This window comes from Macaca fascicularis, chromosome 11 (assembly GCF_037993035.2).
Source record: "Macaca fascicularis isolate 582-1 chromosome 11, T2T-MFA8v1.1".
Lineage (NCBI taxonomy): Eukaryota > Metazoa > Chordata > Mammalia > Primates > Cercopithecidae > Macaca > Macaca fascicularis.
Window position 1 is genome coordinate 15181242 of NC_088385.1, and position 25023 is coordinate 15206264.

Genomic DNA, 25023 nt, shown 5'->3' on the forward strand with positions numbered 1-25023 from the left:
GAATGTGTATTCTGTTGTTGTTAGGTACAATATTCTGTCTGTCTGTGAAGTTGAGTCAGTTTGCTGTGTGTTCAAGTCCTCTACTTGATTATTTATCTTCTGTTTGGTGGTTGTAGTCATTATGGCAAGTGGGGTATTGAGACTTCCAGCTATTATTGAAGTATTTTTCCCTTCAATTTTGTCAATGTTTGCTTGGCAAATTTTGATGGTCTGTCATTAGGTGTATAAGTATTTATAATTTTTAATTCTTTTATGAGACAGGGTCTAACTCTGTCACCCAGGCTGGAGTGCAGTAGTGAGATCTTGGCTCCCCGCAGCCTCTGCCTCCCAGGCTCAATGATCCTCGGCTACAGCCTCCTGAGTAGGCAGGACTAGTACCATCACACCCAGCTGATTTTTGTATTTTTAGTAGAGATGGGTTTTCACCATGTTGGCTGGGCTCGTCTCGAACTCCTGAGCTCAAGCAATCCACCTGCCTTAGCCTCCCAAAGTGCTGGGAGTACAGGCATGAGCCACCAGGCCTGGCTTGAATATTTATAGTTCTTTTTTATCTTCTTGCTATATTGAACCATTTATTTATTTATTTATGAGATGGAGTATCACTGTGTCACCCAGGCTCAATCTCAACTCACTACAAGGTCCGCCTGCCAGGTTCATGCCATTTTCCTGCCTCAGCCTCCCAAGTAGCTGGGACTACAGGTGCCCGCCACCACGCCTGGCTATTGTGTGTGTGTGTGTGTGTGTGTGTGTGTGTTTTTAGTGGAGACGGGGTTTCACTGTGTTAGCCAGGATGGTCTCTATCTCCTGACCTCGTGATCTGCCCACCCTGGCCTCCCAAAGTGCTGAGATTACAGGCATGAGCCACCTCACCTGGCCTGAACCTTTTATTAATACATGATGTCCTTTGTCTTTTGTAATCATTTTTAATTTAAAGTCTATTTTGGTCAGCTACAGTGGCTGACACCTGTAATCCCAGCACTTTGAGAGGCTGAGACAGGAGGATCAGTTGAGGCAGAAGTTTGAGACTAGCCTGGGCAACATAGTGAGACCCCATCTCTACAAAAAAATTTAAAAATTAGCCAAGTGTGATACTGCTTGTCTGTAGTCCCAGCTACTTGGGAGTCTAAGGCAGGAACATTGTTTGAGCCCAGGAGTTCGAAGATACAGTGACCTATGATCATGCCATTGCACTACAGCCTGGGTAACAGAGTGAGGACTCTCTTTTAATATAGCTCTTTCGGTTACTATTTGGATGAATATCTTTTCCCATCCTTCCACTTTCAACCTATTTGTGTATTTAGATGTAAATTGAGTCTCTAGTAGACAAGCATATAGTTGGATCAGGTTTTTAATCCATTCTGCCAATCCCTGTCTTTTGATTGGAGAGTTTAATCCATATACATTTAAAGTACTTAACTGATACAGAGGGACTTACTCCTGTCATTTTGCTATTAGTTTTCTAGATGCCTTATAGCTTTTTTTTTGTTTGTCATTTTCTGTATTGCTGTCTTCTTCTGTGTTTAGTTGATTTTTTGCAGTGAAACATTTATATTCCTTTCTCATTCCCTTTTGTGTATGTTATATAGCTGTTTTTTTTTTTTTTAATTATTTAAGTTCTATGGTACATGTGCACAATGTGTAGGTTTGATACATAGGTATACATGTGCCATGTTGGTTTGCTGCACCCACCAACTTGTCATTTACATTAGGCATTTCTCCTAATGCTATCCCTCCCCCAGCCCCCGACCCTGCAACAGGCCCCAGTGTGTGATGTTCCCCGCTGTGTCCAAGTGATCTCATTGTTCAGTTTCTACCTATGAGTGAGAACATGCAGTGTTTGGTTTTCTGTCCTTGTGATAGTTTGCTGAGAATGATGGTTTCCAGCTTCATCCATATCTCTGCAAAGAGCATGAACTCATCATTTTTTATGGCTGCATAGTATTCCATGGTGTATATGTGCCACATTTTCTTAATCCAGTCTATCATTGATGGACATTTGGGTTGGTTCCAAGTCTTTGCTATTGTGAATAGTGCTGTAATAAACATATGTGTGCATGTGTCTTTATAGCAGCATGATTTATAATCCTTTGGATATATACCCAGTAATGGGATTGCTGGGTCAAATGGTATTTCTAGTTCTAGATCCTTGAGGAATTGCCACACTGTCTTCCACAATGGTTGAACTAGTTTAGAGTCCCACTAACAGTGTAAAAGTGTTCCTATTTCTCCATATCCTCTCCAGCATCTGTTGTTTCCTGACTTTTTAATGTTTGCCACTCTAATTGGCATGAGATGGTATCTCATTGTGGTTTTGATTTGCATTTCTCTGATGACCAGTGATGATGAGCATTTTTTCATGTGTCTGTTGGCTGCATAGATGTCTTCTTTTGAAAAGTGTCTGTTCATATCTTTTGCCCACTTTTTGATGGGGTTGGTTGTTTTTTTCTTGTAAATTTGTTTGAGTTCTTTGTAGATTCTGGATATTAGCTCTTTGTCAGATGGGTAGATTACAAAAATTTTCTCCTATTCTGTAGGTTGCCTGTTCACTCTGATGGTAGTTTCTTTTGCCGTGCAAAAGCTCTTTAGTTTAATTAGATCTCATTTGTCTATTTTGGCTTTTGTTGCCATTGCTTTTGGTGTTTTAGACATGAAGTCCTTGCCCATGACTGTGTCCTGAATGGTATTGCCTAGGTTTTCTTCTAGGGTTTTTATGGTTTTAGGTCTAAAATTTAAGTCTTTAATCCATTTTGAATTAATTTTTGTATAAGGTGTAAGGAAGGGATTCAGTTTCAGCTTTCTATGTATGACTAGCCAGTTTTCTCAGCACTATTTATTAAATAGGGAATCCCTTCCGCATTTCTTGTTTTTGTTAGGTTTGTCAAAGACCAGATGGTTGTAGATGTGTGATGTTATTTCTGAGGCTTCCGTTCTGTACCATTGGTCTGTATATCTGTTTTGGTACCAGTACCATGCTGTTTTGGTTACTGTAGCCTTGTAGTATAGTTGAAGTCAGGTAGTGTGGTGCCTCCAGCTTTGTTCTTTTGGCTTAGGATTGTCTTGGCAATGCGGGCTCTTTTTTTGTTCCATATGAACTTTAAAGTAGTTATTTCCAATTCTGTGAAGAAAGTCATTGGTAGCTTTATGGGGATGGCATTGAATCTATAAATTACTGTGGAAAGTATGACCATTTTCACGATATTGATTCTTCCTATCCGTGAGCATGGAATATTCTTCCATTTGTTTGTGTCCTCTTTTATTTCGTTATTTCATTGAGCAGCGGTTTGTAGTTCTCCTTGAAGAGGTCCTTCACATCCCTTGTAAGTTGGATTCCTAAGTATTTTATTCTCTTTGAAGCAATTGTGAGTGGGAGTTCACTCATGATTTGACTGTTTGTCTGTTAATGGTGTATAGGAATGGTTGTGATTTTTGCACATTGATTTTGTATCCTGAGACTTTGCTGAAGTTGCTTATCATCTTAAGAAGATTTTGGGCTGAGACGATGGAGTTTTCTAAATATACAATCATGTCATCTGCAAACAGGGACAATTTGACTTCCGCATTTCCTAACTGAATCCCCTTTATTTCTTTCTCTTGCCTGATTGCCCTGGCCAGAACTTCCAACACTATGTTGAATAGGGGTGGTGAGAGAGGGCATCCTTGTCTTGTGCCGGTTTTCAAAGGGAATGCTTCCAGTTTTTGCCCATTCAGTATGTTACTAGTTGTGGGTTTGTCATTAATAGCTCTTATTATTTTGAGATACATTGCATCAGTACCCAGTTTATTGAGAGTTTTATCATGAAGAGCTGTTGAATTTTGTCAAAGGCCTTTTCTGCATCTATTGAGATAATCATGTGGTTTTTGTCTTTGGTTCTGTTTATATGCTGGATTACGTTTATTGATTTGCATATGCTGAACCAGCCTTGCATCCCAGGGATGAAGCCAACTTGATCATGGTGGATAAGCTTTTTGATGTGCTGCTGGATTCGGTTTGCTAGTATTTTATTGAGGATTTTCACATCACTGTTCATCAGGGATATTGGTCTAAAATTCTTTTTTTGTTGTGTCTCTGCCAGGCTTTGGTATCAGGATGATGTTGGCCTCATAAAATGAGTTAGGGAGGATTCCCTCTTTTTCTATTGATTGGAATAGTTTCAGAAGGAATGGTACCAGCTCCTCTTTGTACCTCTGGTAGAATTCAGCTGTGAATCCGTCTGGTCCTGGACTTTTTTTGGTTGGTAGGCTATTAATTATTACCTCAATTTCAGAGCCTGTTATTGGTCTATTCAGAGACTCAGCTTCTTCCTGGTTTAGTCTTAGGAGGGTGTATATGTCCAGGAATTTATCCATTTCTTCTAGATTTTCCAGTTTATTTGTGTAGAGATGTTTATAGTATTCTCTGATGGTAGTTTGTGTTTCTGTGGGATTGGTGATGATATCCCCTTTATCATTTTTTATTGCATCTATTTGATTCTTCTCTCTTTTCTTCTTTGTTAGTCTTGCTAACTGTCTATCAATTTTGTTGATCTTTCCAAAAAACCAGCTCCTGTATTCATTGATTTTTTGAAGAGTTTTTGTGTCTCTATCTCTTTCAGTTTTGCCCTCATATTAGTTATTTCTTGCCTTCTGCTAGCTTTTTTTGAGACAGAGTCTCGCTCTGTCACCCAGGCTGGAGTGCAGAGGTGCTATCTCGGCTCACTGCAAGCTCCGCCTCCTGGGTTCACGCCATTCTCCTGCCTCAGCCTCCCTAGTAGCTGGGACTACAGGCGCCCGCCACCATGCCCAGCTAATTGTTTGTATTTTTTTTTTTAGTAGGGACGGGATTTCACCATGTTAGCCAGGATGGTCTCGATCTCCTGACCTCGTGATCTGCCCACCTCGGCCTCCCAAAGTGCTGGGATTACAGGCGTGAGCCACCGTGCCTGGCTGCCTTCTGCTAGCTTTTGAATTTGTTTGCTCTTGCTGCTTTTAATTGTGATGTTGGGGTGTTGATTTTGGATCTTTACTGCTCTTTGTTGTGGGCATTTAGTGCTTATACAGCTGTTTTCTTTGTACTTATCATGAGGATTATAGGTAAGATCCTGAAGTTGTAACACAATAATTTGAATTTATACCAGCTTAGCTTTCTTTTATTTTCTTTTTTTTTTTTTTAAGTGAAAACAAGTTTATTAAGAAAGTGAAGGAGGCCGGGCGCAGTGGCTCACGCATGTAACGCCAGCACTTTGGAAGGCCTAGGCAGGCAGATCACCCGAGGTCAGGCGTTCAAGACCAGCCTGACCAACATGATGAAACCCCATCCCTACTGAAAATACAAAAGTTAGCCAGGCACGGTGGCACATGTCTGTAGTCTCAGCTACTTGGAAGGCTGAAATAGGAGAATTGTTTGAATGCAGGAGGTGGAGGTTGCAGTGAGCCGAGATTGTGCCACTCTACTCCAGCCTGGGTGACAGAGTGAGTCTTCATCTCAAAAGAAAAAAAAAAAAAGTAAAAGAATAAGGAATGGCCTCCATAGGCAGAGCAGTGACAGCTTAACTTTCATAACATAGAAAAACTCTGCTCCTTTCCAGGTTGGTTTCCATCCTTTTCAGTCATTAATGTCACAAGATAGTATCTTTATACAGGGTGTGTCCAAAATATAAACTAATACTTTTTTAATGTAGTAATCTCTCAAATTACGTTAAAAAAAAAAAAAACAAAATACGGAGTTATGAACTAAAGTTACAATAACATTAGCTTTTAGACTAATTTTACAATGTAGAAAGCCAAAAGTAGAGTTTGTAGCTTTACCCATGTAAATACATGGGCTTTTTTTTTTTTTTTTTGAGACAGAGTCTTGCTCTGTCACCCAGGCTGGAGTGCAGTGGCACGATCTTGGCTTATGGCAAGCTCTGCCTCCCGGGGTTCACGCCATTCTCCTACCTCAGCCTGCCTAGTAGCTGGGACTACAGGTGTCCACCACCACGCCCAGCTAATTTTTTTGTATTTTTAGTAGAGATGGGGTTTCACCGTGTTAGCCAGGATGGTCTCAATTTCCTGACCTCGTGATCCGCCCACCTCGGCCTCCCAAACTGCTGGGATTACAGGCGTGAGCAATACATGGGCTTTTGTAATTTGCCATATATTTACCTTTACTGAGATCTTTATTTCTTCATTGGACTGTATAGTGTGCTTTCATTTCAACCTGCAGGACTCCCTTTAGCATTTCTTGCAGAGCAGGTGTAGTGTTAAGAAACTCCCTCTGCTTTTTTGTTTTTGTTTTTTGGTTGTTTTTTTTTTCCCCCTAACTCATACTGTCTTACTTTCTCCCTCACTTTTAAAGGATAGTTTTACTGGATATAAAATTCTTGCTTGACAGGTTTTGTTTTTTTTATCTTTTAGCAGTTTCCCACCTTATGGCCCCCTAGGTTTCTGATGAGAAATCTGTTGATAATCTTATTAAGATTCCCTTTTATATGATCAGTTGGTTTTCTTTTGATGCTTTCAAATTTCTTTGTCTTTTTGTTTGTTTTTTGAGACAGAGTCTCATTCTGTCACCCAGGCTAGAGCGCAGTAATGCAATCTCAGCTCACTACAACCTCTGCATCCCAGGCTCAAATGATCCTCCTGCCTTAGCCTCCCAAGTAGCTGGGACTACAAGCATCTGCCACCATGCCTGGCTAATTTTTATATTTTTTTGTAGAGATGGGGTTTCGCCATGTTGTCCAGGCTGGTCTCAAACTCCTGACCTCAAGTGATCTGCCCACCTTGGCCTCCCAAAGTGCTTGGATTACAGGCGTGAGCCACTGCGCCTGGCCCTTTCTAAAGGTTGGTTATAATGTGTCCTGGTGTGGGTCTCTGAATCCTATTTTGAGTTTGTTGAGCTTCTTGGATGTTTATATTCATCTCTTTCATCAAATTTGGGATGTTTTTTGCCATTGTTTCTTCAGATGTTTTCTCTTTCCTTTTCTCTTTCTGTTTTCCTTTTGGGACTCCCACAATGCATATGGTTATCCACTTGATGGTGTCTCATCAATCCCTTAGATCAGTTCACTTTTCCTTGATCTTTTTTCTTTCTGTTCCTCAGACTAGATCATATTCACTGTCCTTCATTATTCACTCATACTTCCTTCTGCCTGCTCAAATCTGCCTTTGAATCCCTGCGGTGAGTTTTTCCTATCAGTTATTTCAGCTCCAGAACTTATTTTTCATTTCTTTTTAGGTTTTCTGCCTCTTTACTGATATTTTCCGTTTGTTTATACATTGTTGTCTTGGCTTTCTCCATGTCTTCTTTAGCTCTTTGAGCATCTTTAAGACAGTTGTTTTAAAGTCTTTGTCTAGTAGATTTACCATTGTCTTTTTTCAGGGACAATATCTGTTGGTTTATATTTTTCCTTTGAATGAGCCATACGTTACTGTTTCTTTGTATGACTTGTGATTTTTTTTTAATTGGACATTTAAATCCTGTAATATGGTAACTCTGGAAACAGATTCTCCCTCTTCCCTGGGTTTGCTGTTTTTTGGGTTTATTTTTGGTTTTTGATTGTTACAGGATGTGTCTGTGCCAAGAATCAGCCTGAGGTATACATGTTAGGTCTCCTCAGATCTTTTCTGAGCCTGTGCTCTTCCCTGGGCATGCACAGCAACTTTCTCATTTCCCCTATATATGTGGTTGCTTTTGAATATCCTGGTCTTTAATGTCCGGCTCCCAGAGAGGGAAAAAGAAAAAAGTGAAGGAGGGGAAAATAGATGCTGCCCCTTTTAATCCTCTGGAAGTCACTTCAACATGAGTGGGAGGACCTTGCAGCAGTGTGGTGGAGGTGTAATAACAGTGACTACTGTCTGTCTGTCTGCACCTTTGTAATCAGAAGCAGCCATCATTGATCAGAGCATAGATCCATATTTAGAGGACAGGGTCCTTTTCTCCCCCACTGTCTCCCACAAACTGTGTGCAAGCCACTCCAGGAATATGCATAGTTGCCTGCAGTGGGGCTGAGAGCTTTGGGATGGGTAGGTGCTATTATGATGACAGCTGAAATTGACTGAAAGTAATTATAATTTATCATCCAGGCCTTCCTCTGGATGATGCAAACCTTCAATAGACTCTAGAGCTACAAGATAGTTGTATCAGACGGAGTGCACCAGTGCAATTATTTAGTTGGGAAGACAAATTCCTGGTGCTTCCTACCACAATCTTCCCCAAATTCCCTCTATAGTTCCTTTTCTTAAGAACTCCCATACTGTTTTCCTCAGCAGGTGCACCATTGTACATTCTTACCAGCAGTGCACAAGGGTTCCAAGGATATGGAGAACATCCTTGCCAACACTTGTTATTTTCTGTTGTTTGGATAAATAGCCATCCTAATGATTAAGTGGTATCTCATTGTGTTTTGTATTTCCCTCATGATTAGTGATTTCAAGCATCCTTCTTGTGCTTGTTGGCAATCTGTATATCTTCTTTGGAGAAATGTCTATTTAAGTCCTTTGCCCAATTGGGTGGTTTGTTGTTTTATCTTTTTAATTTTAGCTCCTTTTCATGTTTGCTTTCCTTATAAATAACTCCTGCTTCTTCTGGTAATCTGCTTGAGGATGAGATCATTTCTTTGCTATTTCCTACCATGATAGTACATAGTAGTGTGTGCCTGGTAAATACTTACAGAGGTAGGATAGGCCAGTGATACAGCCAAGTTTTAAAAGCCTGCTTAATTGACTACTACAGTTGGTGATTGGGGACTTTGGAACAGTGAGGAAATTAATACAAATTGTGTGCCGCCTCTGTGCTAGGTGCTGCGTAGGCATAACTTTATATGGTTCCCGTAATACTCCTTTAATACATGTCACACGTACAGATGAAGGATTTGAATTAAGGGAAGTTAAATTTAGACTCCCTCAACATCACACAGGTAGTAAATGGCAATCCTTGGATTCCAATTCCAGGTCTACCTGACTCCACACTTTTTCATTATACCGTGCTGTCTCTCTTCCCTAGTCTGGTAAGTTCAGAGAGCAAGCCCATAAAATTGTTAGGGTGGGTGAGCAGTTGAAGATTTACTTAATAAGAGACAGAGAATCTTGCTGTATTGCCCAGGCTGGCTTTGAACTTCTAGGCTTAAGCAATCCTCTCACCTCTCTCTACGAAGTAGTTGGTAACTACAGCCTACTCCATTTTACTTAATTATTTGAGAGGAAAAGGTAGAGATTGTGAAAAGCTAATTTTATAGCAGTGAACAGGATCCCTCGAAGACACTGAGGTGTGTTGTTTGTGGATGCTGATGACCTTTGGAAATGTTGTGTCTACTTTTGGGTGTGACATCCTCTGTTCTTGCTTCTTTGGTACCATAAATTAGTGCCAAATGGGTGCCTAACATAGAAGGATGAAGTGCTTTTCATTGCTTACCACAAATTCCCTTGAACCCTTTACTTCTCTGAGACTTAAGAAATGCAAGAGTAAAAGGAACAGAGTTTTATCAAAATCCTATTGTGTGCTAGGCAAACTCTAGAAGAGACGTGATTATTATCTTGCTTTTACATATGAGAAAATTGAGGCTCAAAGCTGTAAGGTAAATTGTCCAGATGCACGCAGCTAATAAATAGGGGAGCTGAATTCAGCTTTTTCCATGCTGCCTCCATTAAAAAGTTCCTCTTTCTTGCCCTCTGGTGGGCTTCGGAGGTCCTGGGAGAAATGTTTGTATCCTCAGCAAACGTTGTGGTGGGTGAGCATCTTACCTGGGGCTTGTTCTGCACTTGCAGTTTCTTCTGCCACATGGTTTAACCAAAGCAACGATGTTTGCCATTGCCCCTTCGAGGTTAGTACTCCTCTGAGGTGACAGAGTGGGGACAAAAGTTCGAAAGGAATCCGCTTTAGAAAGCACCCTTTTTCTAAGTATCCTGAAGGAATCAGTCACTAACACACATCACAAAATTCTCTCTAAATTGGGAAGATGTTTTTAGACTTTCCTTTTCTTTAAGAAGAGAAGGGAGTGCCTTTGGAAACTAGAGTTTAAGTAAAGGATACACATAGCTTAAATGCTTTTATCTTTGAAATATACTATGACCAATAGACTCGAAAATAAATTTCTTATTAGTTTTGGGGGTATCAGAGTCAGTTTGGGCTGCTATAACAGAATACCATAAACTGGGTGGCTTAAACAACAAGCATTTATCTCTGATAGTTCTGGTGGCTGGGAAATCCAAGGTCAAGGTGCCGGCAATTTTGCCTCTGCCGAGGACCTGCTCCCTGGTTTGCAGATGGCCATCGCTGTGGCCTTACATGGTCGGGAACAGAAAGAGTGAAGGGAGGCTCTCGTGTCTCTTCTTCTAGTGACACTAGTCCCATTCATGAAGCCTCCACATTCATGATATACCCACTCACCCTTTAAGGTCCCCACCTCCTAATACCATGACACTGGGGATTAGGATTTCAACATAGGAAATTTGGGGGAACACAAACATTCAGTCCATACAGGGGAATTTCTTTTTTCAGAATCTGATGTTTAATTGTACCTTCACAGTAACTTTTGTCAAAGTTATATTTAATTTCTGCTTCCTGGATTCTGTAGCAGGAAATGGAGCTTGTTGTGTGCCCCAATATTTGTAATACTGATTTCTAGTCCGAGAAGTATCTAAGCCTCTCAGAGTTAAGGAATTCAGTTTGGTATTATGTGGCTCTGCACTGTGCTATAGAAAAACTGGGGGTTTCCTCCCACCTGACATTACAGAATGAAAAAGATCACTCAGCAGAATATTTCCCACACTTCTAACCCTGATGATTTTTCCACTCAACACTTTACACAAAGAGGTGGTTACAGATGGTAGTTTGCTGGATCTGTGGAATATTCAGTCTTGGTCTTCACTCACTCCCTGGAGCCCTACTCCTCGTTCTTTTATAAACAAAGTGGTTTAAACAGGATCTTAGGAAATATCTCCAGTATTTACCATTTGCACACCTAACCCTTAATATATGGAATCTGTTAGATCAGGTTTTTAACTCAATAAACATCTTTGGGTGCATCACCGTGTTAAACTAAAGAAGTAGAAAACTGAAGGCAATGGCCCTGTTCCTTAACTGTAAGGAACATGTAATTTAGAAACTTCTTCTCTTTAACATGAAAAACTAACCATAAGTACGTGGATCAACATTCTTCTTTATGGAATATTAAGAGTGAAGTGTCATGATGTTATGGTTTTTTTAACGGCTCAGTAAAAGAAAAAAATTATATAGTGAGATGAAGTAGATATGACAAAATATTAGTTGTTGAATCTAGATGGTGCGTATTTGGGTATACATTTTTTTCCCTACTTTTCTACATTTAAAAATTTTCATAATAAAGGGTAAAGCAGAAAAATCCTAAGTATAAATAACATTTATAAAACTATACAAAAAATAATTTCAAGGGTGGTATGTGGTTCATTCTCTATTAATGGTAAGGGTTTAGGTAATTATTGGAGTTGGTAGGAAATAATTAAAATAGGAGTATAAATCCAGAGGCCCGCAGAGGCCAGGTGGGTAATATGGGTGAGTGGAGCTGCCAGGCATTAGACAGGAGGGAGATGGTGGGGACTGAGCAAACAGGCAAGTGGACAACTCATTGAAAGCATTCCAAAAATTTAAAAGATCTTAATGTGCATTCAGAATGAAACACTTCAGAGGGCTGGCGGTTTATTGTCTCCTAAAAATGACAAAATTTACCATCTCTGAATTTACCCAGCTTTCTGTCCTTCTCTCTACTTTAAGAAGATGCAGGAGAGGCGTAGCTATCAATACTAGAAGGAGATGGTTTCCTGGCACAAGAGGGTGATGGGAAAACATTGTATCCAATGCCTCTAGAGTTTGCCTGGGTTGCCACAACTTTGTTGCTTCAGGAATGGAAAATGTGGCCCATCTTCTAATTTTCTCTGTCCTGTCTTGCTCCTTCTATGACCTGGGGCAGGATTTGCGGTGGGTTTATGGAGATTCCTATGAGTCAAGGAAGCACATTCTGAGGATAGACTCATGCACCTGGGTTTTGTTTTTAGATGGTTAGAGGGAGGGTGCAATTGTGATTTATAAGAATGACTTAAAGTGTAATTCCTTTGATTTTGAAGTTGGCTAGGCAACTTAATTTGAACACCCTAGTGTGCCTGTTAGACCTGACAGCTTTCTCAAAATCCCCCTCCTACTTTACTCATTTCCCTCACCCTCCACCTTTTTTCTCAAGAGGTAGAAGTGAGAGTTTTGTTTTGTGAGCTAAGGTTGGCTTCTGGGCCCTCTGCTGGAGCCACCTGGCAGCTTGGGGTGGCCCTGTAGCCTTCCTCCACCTCATTCTGCAATTCAGGCTCCCAATAGTCTTCTGAAGCGTGGAAGAGCTTCCTCATGCATGTTAGAAGAGCATGAGTCCAGACTGAGATAAGGACTCACTCTTAGGCATATATGCAGCCTACAGAGACCCTGAGAAGCCTTTTTCCTCCTAATATCTTCTAGACTTATGCTTTCCTTGGAATTCCAGCAATAGAACTGCATACTCTTACCCTAGTTCAAGAACCTTTTATGTACCAGGTGCTATACTAGATATGAGATAAAAGATAAGCAAAATGTGGTCCCTGTCTTCAACCAGCTCACCATTTGTTATACCACTTTAATCACGTTAGAGAAATTTTTTTTTTTTTTTTTTTGAGACGGAGTCTTGCTCTGTTGCCCAGGCTGGAGTGCAGTGGCATGATCTCGGCTCACTGCAAGCTCCGCCTTCTGGGTTTATGCCATTCTCCTACCTCAGCCTCCTGAGTAGCTGGGACTACAGGCACCCACCAACACGCCTGGCTAATTTTTTGTATTTTTAGTAGAGATGGGGTTTCACCGTGTTAGCCAGGATGGTCTCGATCTCCTGACCTCGTCCTTCGGCCTCCCAAAGTTCTGGGATTACAGGCATTAGCCACCGTGCCCAGCCGAGAAAATGTTTTAAGATGTGTTCGGCCATATGAACTTTGGTGAGAATTAAAGATGAGGTTTTTACTTGTAGAGTAGGGGGCACTTGGGATGGGTGAAGAAGGGAGAACTCCCTCTAAAGGTCTTACTCATAGATGAGGAAAGACCTCAGCTACTTTTTGTTAAAGTGAGTTTATTTATTTAAAAAATATTTAAGGGGGAAATGCATTCATTTGGTTTAAAAAGTTCTGTTAAAAATATACTATGAAATTCCCCCTCCTTACCCCTTGCCTCCATGTAATTCTTATATGTCATTTCAGAGTTTATTTATGTAAATATAAGCAAATCTGAACGTATACTCTTATTTATTTGCACGCCAACCCCCATTTTTATGCAATGATAGCACACTCTATGCATCTATATACCTTTAAAAAAAATTATGTCTCATGGAGATTTTTTCCATGTAAGTACATAGAGAGCGCCCTCATTCTTTTCTTTGTTCTTGTAATACCATTTATAGATTTACCTTGATTTAATTAACAAACCCTCTATTCCGGGACATTGCGGTGTTTGCTGACCTTTGCTGTTACAATCACTGCTGCAGTGAACACTCTTGTATATACATTAGACATCATTTAGCATGTGTGCTACTGTGTGTGTAAATTCCTAGTGGTGAAGTTGTTGCATCAGAGGCTATGCATTTGTAATTTTGTTATCCATGCCAAGTTGCCCTCCTCCATATGGTGTTAACAACTTACACGCTAAGCAGCAAAGCCAGTTTCCTCACAGCTCCACCTACAAAGTATTTTTCATGCTTTTCATTTTTACCGATTTGACAGGTGAAAAATGGGCTTGCGGTAAAGTTTCCATTTGTTTTTCTTACTATAAGTGAGGTTGTGCATTTTTTTTTTATAGTTGAGGTATTGGCATTTCCTTTTCTGTGAAATATCTTTTCATATCTTTTGTTCATCTTTCTTTTGCTAATGTTTTTGTTTTTTTGTTTTTGTTTTTTTGAGATGGAGTCTCGCTCTGTTGCCCAGGCTGAAGTGCAGTGGCATGATCTCGGCTCACTGCAAGCTCCGCCTGTGGGTTCAAGTGATTCTCCTGCCTCAGCCTCCTGAGTAGCTGGGAATGCAGGCGCCTGCCACCGTGCCCAACTCATTTTTGTATTTTTAGTAGAGACGGGGTTTTACCATGTTGGCCAGGATGGTCTTGATCTCTTGACCTCGTGATCTGCCCACCTCGGCCTCCCAAAGTGCTAGGATTACAGGCGTGAGCTACCATGCCCGGCCCTTTTGCTGATTTTTAATTTGCCAATTTCTTTTCTTTTCTTTTCTTTTTCCTTTCCTTTCCTTTCCTTTTCCTTTTCCTTTTCCTTTTCCTTTTCCTTTTCTTTTCCTTTTCCCTTTCCCTTTCCCTTTCCTTTCCTTTCCTTTTCCTTTTCCTTTTCCTTTTCCTTTTCCCTTTCCCTTTCCCTTTCCCTTTCCTTTCCTTTCCTTTTCCTTTCCTTTCCTTTCCTGAGATGGAGTCGCGATCTTGGCTCACTTCAGCCTTTGCCTTCCGGGTTCAAGAGAGTCTTCTGCCTCAGCCTCCCAAGTAGCTGGGACTGCAGGCGCACGCCACCACGCCCAGCTGCTTTTTGTATTTTTAGTAGAGATGGGGTTTCACCGTGTTGGCCAGGCTGGTCTTGAACTCCTGACCTCAGGTGATCTGCCTGCCTCAGCCTCCCAAAGTGCTGGGATTACAGGTGTGAACCACCCTGCCCAGCCTTATTTGCCAATTTCTAGGCACTTTTTATATATTAGGAAGTTTACCCTATGTGATATGAGTTATCACAATAGGAGGAAAAAGGCTTCCTGGGGTCTCTGCAGGCTTTTAATTTTCCCCAGATTTGGGGTATTCTCTTTGTATTTTAAATTTTAACTTGTGTTTGTTGTCATGAGGAGTCTTGGTTTGTGTATTGTTGAATTTATCACTGTTTCCTTTATGGCTTTTGCGTTATCCTGGTTCACTATTAATGGCACACAATCATTCATTCCTTTTTCCGTGGTGCCTCCTTCCTCTTTTCCTCTTTCAATTTCGGATTGACAGCAAAGCACTTTTGGTATCTTCCCCCAAGTTTGCGTTCCTGGAAATGTATTTCTCGTCAGTGATAGGGTAGCCCTTGATAGTTTTGTTAGGAGATTTTAGTGGTCTGTAGAATTCCCATTTTCTTGGTACAGGCACTCTGGGAAACTGACAGTTTCTTATAAAACTAAACATGAAATTACCATATGACCCAGCAGTTGCATTCTTGGGCATTTATCCCAGAGAAATGAAAACTTCTGTTTACACAAAAACCTGTACATGACAGCTCACAGCAGACTTGCTTGTAATAGCCCCGAACTGGAAACAACCCAGATGTCCTCCAGTGGGTGAATGGTGAAACAAACTCTGATACATACATACCATGGAATACTACTCAGAATTAAAAAAAGAATTAACCACTGATATATCAACAACATAGACAAATCTCTAAAGTTTTATGTTGGGCAAATAAAAAGATCCAATCCCAAAAGCTTACATGATGTATTATTTCATTTATATAACACTTTTGAAAGGACAAAATGTTAGAAATGGTGAACGGATTAATGGTTAACAGTGTTTTAAAGATGGAAAGGGGGACGAGAGGAAGAGTGGGGTAGGTCTAGTTATAAAAGCAGCACAAGAAATCTTTGTGGTGATGGAACTTTTCAGCATCTGACCATAGTGGTGAATACATGAACCTGTGTATGGGGAAAAGTTGTACAGAACTAAATACAGACACAAATGAGTGCAAATAAAATGAGGAAATCTGGGCCGGGCACAGTGGCTCATGCCTGTAATCCCAGCACTTTGGAAGGCTGAGGCAGGCGGATCACCTTAGGTGAGGAGTTTGAGATCAGCCTGGCCAACATGGTGAAACCCTGTCTCTACTAAAAAATACAAAAATTAGGCAGGAATGGTGGCACATGCCTGTAATCCTAGCTACTCAGGAGTCTGAGGCGTGAAAATTGCTTGAACAAGGTTGCAGTGAGCTGAGGAGATCATTCCACTGTGCTCCAACCTGGAAGACAGAGTGAGACCGTGTCTCAAAAAAAAAAGGAAATCTGCCCAGGTGCAGCGGCGTACTCTGGTAGTCCCAGCTACTTGGGAGGCCGAGGTGGGAGGATCTCTTGAGCTCAGGAGTTTGAGGCCAGCCTCAGCAACAAAGGGAGATACCATCTCTAAACCAAAAAAGGGAGGGATGGGTAGGAAATCTGAATAAGATCAGATTATATATATGGATTATATCTATGTCAATATCCTGGTTGTGATACTGTACCATAGTTTAACAAGATGTTACCATTGAGTGAAATTGGGTAAAGGGGTCACGGGATCCTGTACATAGGATCTCAATAAAAATTTCAATTAAAAAGTCCCAATTTCTGCTAATACCGGATTCACCAAAACATACTGCCTGGAAGCAGGTTCAGTTCAAGTAACTGGTGCTTTCCTGTGTTAGGACTTGCAGTGCAGCGGCTGAGCAGTGGAATGTGGAGGAGCCTAGCAGTGCCTTGGGTTCCAGCCCTGTACTCTGCTCTGTCTCAGAAGATCTGAGAGCATCGACCAGCATTTCCCAGGATTCTCTGGGACAGCCCCGCTGGGTAGCCCTTCATACAGCCTGTCTGGAGGGAAAGAATACTGGCTTCAGCTCTAATATATCAGAACAGTGTGGGGTGGATGTTGGTGGTTGGGGACAGTGGGGAAGGGTTCCCAAGATGAGCTTTGGCCAGGTGAGGTGGCTCACACTGAGGCGGGAGGATCGCTTGAGCCCAGAAATTTGAGACCAACCTGGGCAGCAAAACCCCATCTCTACTAAAAATACAAAAACTAGCTGGGTGTGGTAACAAGTGCCTGTGGTCTCAGCTACTCTGGAGGCTGAGGTAGGAAGGCTTGGGTCCAGGAGGTCAAGGTTGCAGTGAACTGAGATCGCGCCACTGCACTCCAGATGGGCAACAGAGCAAGACTCTGTCTCAAAAAAAAAAAAAAAAAAAAAGAGCTTTGCTGTGCCCTGCACGTGACCTACTGTCATATGTATTCTGTGTTCCTTATGCTGTAGCATTGGCTCTGCTATGAGACAGAGTGGCCTGGCATATGGTAGGGGGATCACTGGGATCCCCAAGACCCTGCTAGGGAATCTCTGAAGTCAAAACTATTTTTGTAATAATACTTAGACATTATTTGCAAATCATGCTCATTCTCTTACACAAGTGTCCAGTGGAGTTTTCCAGAGGCTCAATGATGTGAAATGGCAACAGATTAAATGCAGAAGCAGCTATGAGATTCCAGCTGTTTTCTATTAAGGCAGACATTAAAAAGGCATTTAAAAAAGTAAATCAGTGGCATCATTTCACTTTTTTGTTTTGGAAGAATATTTTCCTTAAAATGTTACTTTTGTTAATGTATAAAGGGGTTATCATTATATTTAAATGATATAATATTTAAGAATGTTCTCCGTTTTAATTTTTATAGGTGAATATCAAAAGATATAACTCACATAAAAGCTCTTTGGGGTCCTTGGTAATTTTTGAGAGTGTAGGGGTTCTGATAATTGAGAATTGTTTCTTTGGCAGAAAGCAATAGGCTTAATTTCTAGACTGGGCTTTGCTTTGTGAATGTGGGCATCATTTGGCCTCTTCAATTGATTTCTTCTCCTGAAAATGCTATTAATTGCCCTGCTACATACCTATGAAAAGATAATCCTCTATGCAAATATAGGGGAGATTAATGGCTACATGGCTAAACTGGTGCTGAAAGAAAATGTAAAGAATGAGTTTCTGGCCTGTTAGGTGACAGTCTGTTTACTTGTTAAATGTCTTCATTTTAGCATCTCCTAGCAGTTTCTGTATACATTTGATTTCTTTTTCTCAGTTTTTCAGAAAACCATTTTAATTATTTTAAAAAATTATATTCACGCATTTTCTTTTCTTTCTTTTTTTTTTGAGACAGAGTCTTGCTCTGTTGCACAGGCGAGATCTGCTCTCACTGCAAGCTCCGCCTCCCAGGTTCACGCCATTCTCCTGCCTCAGCCTCCTGTGTAGCTGGGACTACAGGTGCCCGCCACCGCGCCCGGCTAATTTTTGTATTTTTAGTAGAGATGGGGTTTCACCGTGTTAGGATGGTCTTGATCTCCTGACCTCGTGATCCGCGTGTCTCGGCCTCCCAAAGTGCTGGGATTACAGGCGTGAGCCACCGCGCCCAGCCCACATTTTCAATTAATATGGGATTTATATTCCTAGTACCTTGAAGTGAGGTGATAAAGTCAGGAGCTCTGTTCTTGGAGAAACCACTCACTAGCTATGCGACTTTTGGAAAGTTACTTAACTTCTCTGCGTCTTGGCTTCCTCCTGTGTAAATGGAGCTAATAATACCTCACTTTCCAGGGCAGTTGTGAATATGAAAAATAGTGCACAGGAAGCAGTTAGCAAAAGTGCTTGGCACATAACAGATGCTTCATAAATAATAATTGCAACGATTGTCATTAACATATAGCAAAAGATGGAAGATTAAATTGAAGTCTTACCCTGTCTTCAGTGAACTTATTAAACTACTTTATTCACAAGTTTGTTAGTAGTAATTTTAATTTCATTTCATTTTTTTCTCCTTCGAAGGGCTATTGAGTGGCCAGACTTCCCCAACAAATGCCAAATTGGAGAAACTGGACTCTCAGCAGGTGTTGCAGCTCTGCCTCCGATATCAAGATCACCTGCATCAGTGTGCAGAGGCTGTTGCTTTTGACCAGAATGCTTTGGTTAAACGTATCAAAGAGGTAATGTGCTCCGGGAAAATAACATTACTGACTGGTTATTATGATTCTCTGCAACTCTGGATGCCATCTTAAAACTTGACATTTGTCACTATTGCTTTGAGGAGATTGCTTTTTCCTAGCAGTAAAATGTGATGATGAAAATAGTGGTCCACAGAGCTGGGCTAATTTAGAGTTTGAATCGTGATCACCACCGATTTGCTTGGCCAAGTTGCTTAACTTCTTTCTCTTTGTCTCAGTTTCCTCATGTGAAAAATGGGGCTAATAGTAGTAACTTACCCCAAGGGTTGAGTGACAGATTGCTCAGTAAGTGTTAGCTATTATTAGTTTGTGTAAAGTCTTGCCATACTAATTTGCTCTAGCCACCATTCTATCTTTGAATTGACTGTAATCGTTTCCTGTGTGTAATTTATATTTTGTTTCCCAGTACATTATAATTTCTTTCAAAGCAGGAGTCTTGATACGAAAAGCTCCAGTGATTCTTAATGGTTTTATGGAAACAATTACGCCTATTTAACCCACAAAGTTTTTAAAGGAAAGAAGCAATGTAATTCATGTGAAAGTACTTAGTAAACTGAAGAGCATGCTACAAATGTTGTATAATTATCAATCGCAGTAAATAGGTACTTCCTTTAAGCACTTAAATGTATCATTGACCAGCTGCTGCACAGCACAGTTCTAGGGGCACAAAGGAATAAGTGAATACATTTTCCAAAGTTTTCAGTCAAGAAAAGCTTTATATTTCTGACACCTCGATGTACTGTAATATCAAGGGAATGTTAGGAGCTGTTTATTGGAGAAACCACTTATGTGAATGGCACTCCCAGATTTGTTATAACAACATGTCCCTTTAACTCTGGTGAAAGAAGATGATGGACATGGAGAAACAAGCAATGGGGCAAGAATCACTGCAGATTAACAATTTTTATTTAGCAATGGAGGTAGTACATCCTTGAGACTACAAAGTAGTCATTAGTTGTATTGGCAGATTTAAATTTGCCAATGTCGCCAACATTTTAGTACTTAGCTTTCATAAAATGTTGCATGCATATACTCTTCTCTCATGGGTGAAATACTATTATTTGGAAAACTATTAAACATGACCTTTGATATTGCTTTTCATTGATGTGGCTTTGCAGATATTATAAACTTATTTTACTATATTATGGTCTACCAAGCTTTAATTTCCAAACATGACTATTCATTGGCATCATGTGGGTTTTTTGTTTGTTTTAATACTTAGTTCTCCCCTCCTCCCAGTATGTCTAGGTGTGGTTTGTGAATCATCATTATTTTAGTAAGATAATATGATTTGGCTGTGTCCCCACCCAAATCTCCTCTTGAATTATAGCTTCCGTAATTCCCACACGTCATGGGAGGGACCTGGTGGGAGGTAATTGAATCTTGCGGGAGGCTCTTTCCCATGCTGTTCTCGTGATAGTGAATAAGTCTTACGAGATCTGATGGTTTTATAAAGGCGAGTTCCTCTACACAAGCTCTCTTGCCTGCCACCATGTAAGATGTGACTTTGCTCTTTCTTCACCTTCCACCATGATTGTGACGCCTCCCCAGCCATGTGGAACTGTGAGTCAATTAAACCTCTTTCCTTTGTAAATTACCCAGTCTTTTGTATGTCTTTATGAGCAATGTGAGAACAGACTAATACATAAGGTTACCAAATGATACTGATGCTACCCTCTGTTAGCTGGGATGTGGGAACCAGTGGTCTTAAGCACTATTTCTAAAATAAGTTCTATAAAACTAGTCCCATGTAAAGAAGGTCAAACGTTTTGCATATTCCCTCACCACCGCTTGTAAAATCACAAAGCATATTATTTCATTTAAAGTTCTTAGGAGTCTCACAGTAAAGAAAGCCAGACCTTTGAAACTTATTTGACCTCAGAACACTTATCTTAGGGAACATCTATTAACATCCCATAAAGTAGTGATTTTAGAACATTCTTTGGGAAATGCTATTGTAGACGTAAGACTTTACCTTTTTAATTTTTTTAGAGACAGAGTCTCATACTGTCGCCGAGGCTGGTGTTTAGTGATACATTCATAGCTCACTGCAACCTTGAACTGCTGGGCAGAAGCGATTCTCCAACCTCAGCTTCCTGACTAGCTTAGGACTATAGGTGTATGCGATCATGCCTGGCTATGTCGTCCAGGATGTTTTCAAACTCCTGAGCTCAAGCAATCCTCCTGCCTCAGCCTCCCAAAGCACTGGGATTACAGGTGTGAGCCACTGCCCCAAGCCAGACTTTACCATTTTTTACTGTTGTGCTAGAAGTTAATTAACTATGACATTAATGCTCAGAGAGGAGATCTTAGAATAATAATAAATTGGCTTTTTGGTGCTTATTCTTTTTAAAAAGTCCTCTAAGTTCAAGACCAGCCTGGCCAACTTTGTGAAACACTGTCTCTACTAAAAATACAAAAATTAGCCAGGTGTGGTGGTTCATGCCAGTAGTCCCAGCTACTTGGGAGGCTGAGGCACAAGAATCACTTGAACCCGGAAAGTGGAGGTTACAGTGAGCCCAGATCATGTCACTGCACTTCAACCAGGGCGACAGAGCCAGATTTCATCTCACAAAAACAAAACAAAACAACAACAACAACAAAAACCCTCTAATCCATATCTGTTGTTTTGCAGTTTAGCAAAGTATAGTACAGAGAGATTAACTGACTGGTTGTATATCAGAGAGCTGGGGAAAGTGTTTTGTAGCTGGAAATACCAGACAGAGCTTCTATTATACCACATTTTCAAGGCTTGAGAGCAGTGTTTCTCAGCCCTGGCTACATGTTAAAATTACTCGGAAATTTTTTCCTCCCATATATATGAGGGGAAATTTTACACATATACTGAAGAAGACAGAGTAAAAGAAGACAAGGTAACACAGTGAACCTTCATGTACTCATTACCAGCCACTACAATCATCAACTTGCAAATACTCCTGTTTCATCCGTATCCCTACTCCCTGCCACCCCCAACTGCATATTTTATAGTAAATCCCCAGACATGATTTCATTCATAAATATTTAAGTATATATCTTTGAAAGTGAAGGATGCTTTTTAAAAATAACTTTTAAATTTGAATTAATTTTAGACTTAGAGAAAAGTCACAGAAATAATTTGAGAGTGCCTGTATACCCTGCCCCATGCAGCTTGCCCTAAAGTTAACACTTTACATAAGCTTCGTACAGTGATCACCAGGAAATTACTAACAATTAAATGGAGACCTTATTTTGAATTTTACCAGTAATTCCACAAATGAATGACTCAGTCCTTTTGAAAAATATAGTCACAATGCTGTATACCTAAAATATTTAACAATGATACCTTAATTCATTCAGTATAGCTGAGGTGCTGTTAAGAAAAGACTGATGTCTGGGTCTCACTCCAAACAGATTAGATCAAAATCTTTGAAGGGTGATAGGGTTGGGGCGGTGGGATGTTGGGTATTGTTATTTATGAAGGTGCAGTAGGTGATTCTAATATGTAACCAGGTGAGAACCAGTGTTTTGGAGCATTCATTTAAAAATAAACTGAGTTTGGCAGGCGACATGGCTCATGCCTATAATCCCAGCACTTTGGGAGGCCAAGGCAGGCGGATTGCTTGAGCCCAGGAGTTCAAGACCAGCCTAGGCAACATGGTGAAACCTCATCTCTACAAAAAAGACTAAAAAAAAAAAAAAAATTCCAGGCATGGAGGTGTGTGCCTGTATTCCCAGCTACTTGGGAGGTGTGAAGAGGTTGCGGTATGCTGAGATCTCCACTCCAGCCTGGGCGACAGAGCAAGACCCTGTCTCAAAAAATAAACAGTTTGAAATTCTGTTTGAAGAACTTTGGGATTCACTTTGAATAGTCAGTAGTTACCCAGGACTATTGCAAAACAGAGACCAGCACTCACAGTACTGAGCAATAGCCAGCAGGGCGCTTGGGCAGAGGAGGTGAGCACAGTTTTGGGGCTTTCATTGGTGGTGTAATGTGTCCGTTGCATCTCTGGTGGTGAGTATTAGCAAAGTCCTGAATCATATCCATCCGTCTATGTTCACTTCAGACCTAAGGGTTGAAATTAGTCACTTCCAAATGAGTAAAGCAGAGGATGTCGTTTTGATCAAACACCAACTCTCTGATATTATTCCAGATGTTTCCTGGAAATTTGGTTGGAAAGGTGAGGAAGTAACATAATACTATGTGTTGAAAAGTGAGGGAACTTAATAACCATGGAGAATGTCTGTTAGTGGAAGTATAGAACTGGGACCACCTAGAAGTCCCTAAGATGACAGTACCTGTGATCACTTAAGTCTGCATCAAAGGGAAACATGGCTATAACTATTTCTGATTCAGATAAAAGAAAATCAGAGAGTTGGCTAAGCTTTCCTTATGTTAAATTTGGATGATGCTCTTGAATGAAAAGTTTATGTTTATAGATTTGTGTATGTGAGGGAGAAGAATGGAGGTAATTTACTTTACAATCAGGGAGTCTAGTGACGTACCTTGACTACTGGTTTCTTTAACAGCGATAGGATGGCCCCTCAGCCAGCACTGTTGAGCAGCTATTGCAGACCCACCTAGTGGGAGGTCCTTTGGGGGTTCCAGAGACATGTAACCTGGTCCCTGCTCTTTGAGAGTTTAGCCTCGATGAGGGAATGAAGATACACAGAACAGAAGTATGAAAAAGGCACTGTTGAAGGGGGTGCTCATTTGTGATTTATAACTAAAGCTCTGTAAGAGTTAATGATCAGGATATCCTGGAGCAGACGGGGTTTAAGCTAGGTATTTGGGGAAAAAAACCCAGGAGTTGGGAAATGAGAGGCAGAGGGGGGCATTGCTGCAGGCTAACAGCTCGGCAGTCTTAGAAGAAAATTAACTTCGGGGCTTCAGTGACAACGAAGAAACTGGCCAGAGTTTCGGTGAGCTTGCTCACAGAAATCTCTGCATTCGGAACCATGGAAGGTTGGAATTAGAAGGACCTTAGAGACCCTCTGGTCCAGTGCTCTCATTATTCAGATGCAGAAATTAAAGCCTTTTAGAGCAAGTAAGCACTTTGCCCAGGTCACACGGTGAGGTAGTGGCCAAAATTAAATTAAAAGTGGATGAAGATCAAAGGGGAATTTTTGTTTTGCAGGTGGTGCACTAGAACATGTTTACAGGATGAGGGAGAAGAGGCAGAAGAGACAAGATCAAAGATGAAGGAGAAAGGGGGATTCTTAGAGCGAGATCCCTGAGGAGGCAAGAGTTGGAGCCCTGTGGGACATTGGTTTTGAGAGAACAGGGAGGGCGCAGGCAAGCTTACGGCAGAAGGGTCCCCGGCACAGATCGGTCACACCCAGCAGCTTGTGTATCCTCTGTGGAGAAGAGGGGGGTCATTTGTTGAGTGGTCATGGTGACTGGATACAGTCATGAGTGCCATAAGGCCTTGAGGGCTCAGCTGAGGCAGGGCAACTTGTATTTGCGGACAGTCTGGCAAAACGGTTCTGAGTGTAAAATCCAGAGCCACACTGCCAAGGTTCAATCCTGGCTCCATCTCTGACTAGCTGTGTGACCTCAGGCAAGTCCCTTAATTCTTCTGAGCCTCAGTTTCCTTTTCCGTTCAGTGAGAACGGAATGACATCCACCTCAGGTTTTCGTGAGGGTTCAATCAGTTGTTCTTGGTTCAGTACTAGGGACCACGCCTGCCATGTAGACACTGTAGTGTTAGCTCTTGTTATTGCTTTAAATAGAAATGATGACTAAGGAGAAAGGCCTATCCTAATTGCCATGAATTGGCCCATATGAAATTACTTGATACCAGCAGCTGTCTAAATATTGCCCGATTTTAAGCTCTGCTCTTAACAACCCAAGTCTAAGAACTAAATAGAGGCAAGGCAAAAAAAAAAAGAAAAAAAATTTTTTTTTTTTTTTTTAGCCCACTGTGGTTTCCTTCAAACCCTGCAGGATTTCTTTCGTGCCATGAATATGTAGTTTTTGGAATTTCTGTAGTGAATTTTACTGTTTATTCTGCTTTGTCGATAGCATACTCGTGCCTGGGGAACATGGGTCTTGAGAAATGTGAAGCTGGATGGTGGCAAACCATTAGTCCTTGGCTTCTAGGCTGTGGATACATGGCTGCCTCTGATTTGGGGGATTTCCTGTATATTGCCTCATTTCTAGTTAAGGATTCAAGTTGACAGACACTTTGTTTTAGGTTACATCTATCATTGAAATGTGGGGTAACTGAAAGGCCAACAAGAAAGGAGTGTGCTTCCTCCCCAGGTGTGGTTTTCCTGGGGGCAAGGGACGAGGCCGGTGGCAAATCCGCAGCCCCAGGAAGAT

At 41.0% G+C, this 25023-nt stretch overlaps 1 protein-coding gene across 3 annotated transcripts in view; it reads left to right on the forward strand.

Moving 5' to 3' along the window:
* The window catches only part of BORCS5 (BLOC-1 related complex subunit 5), a 109237-nt gene that overhangs the window by 58653 nt on the left and 25561 nt on the right, over nt 1-25023 (forward strand). For 2 of the 3 annotated variants that reach the window (XM_045364771.2, XM_074006295.1), the window contains exon 3: nt 18547-18704. In XM_045364771.2, coding sequence (XP_045220706.1) covers nt 18547-18704 — 158 coding nt within the window. Of the gene's footprint in view, nt 1-12731; nt 12937-18546; nt 18705-25023 lie in introns of those variants that run through there. The other variant, XM_074006297.1, reaches the window with a different exon arrangement.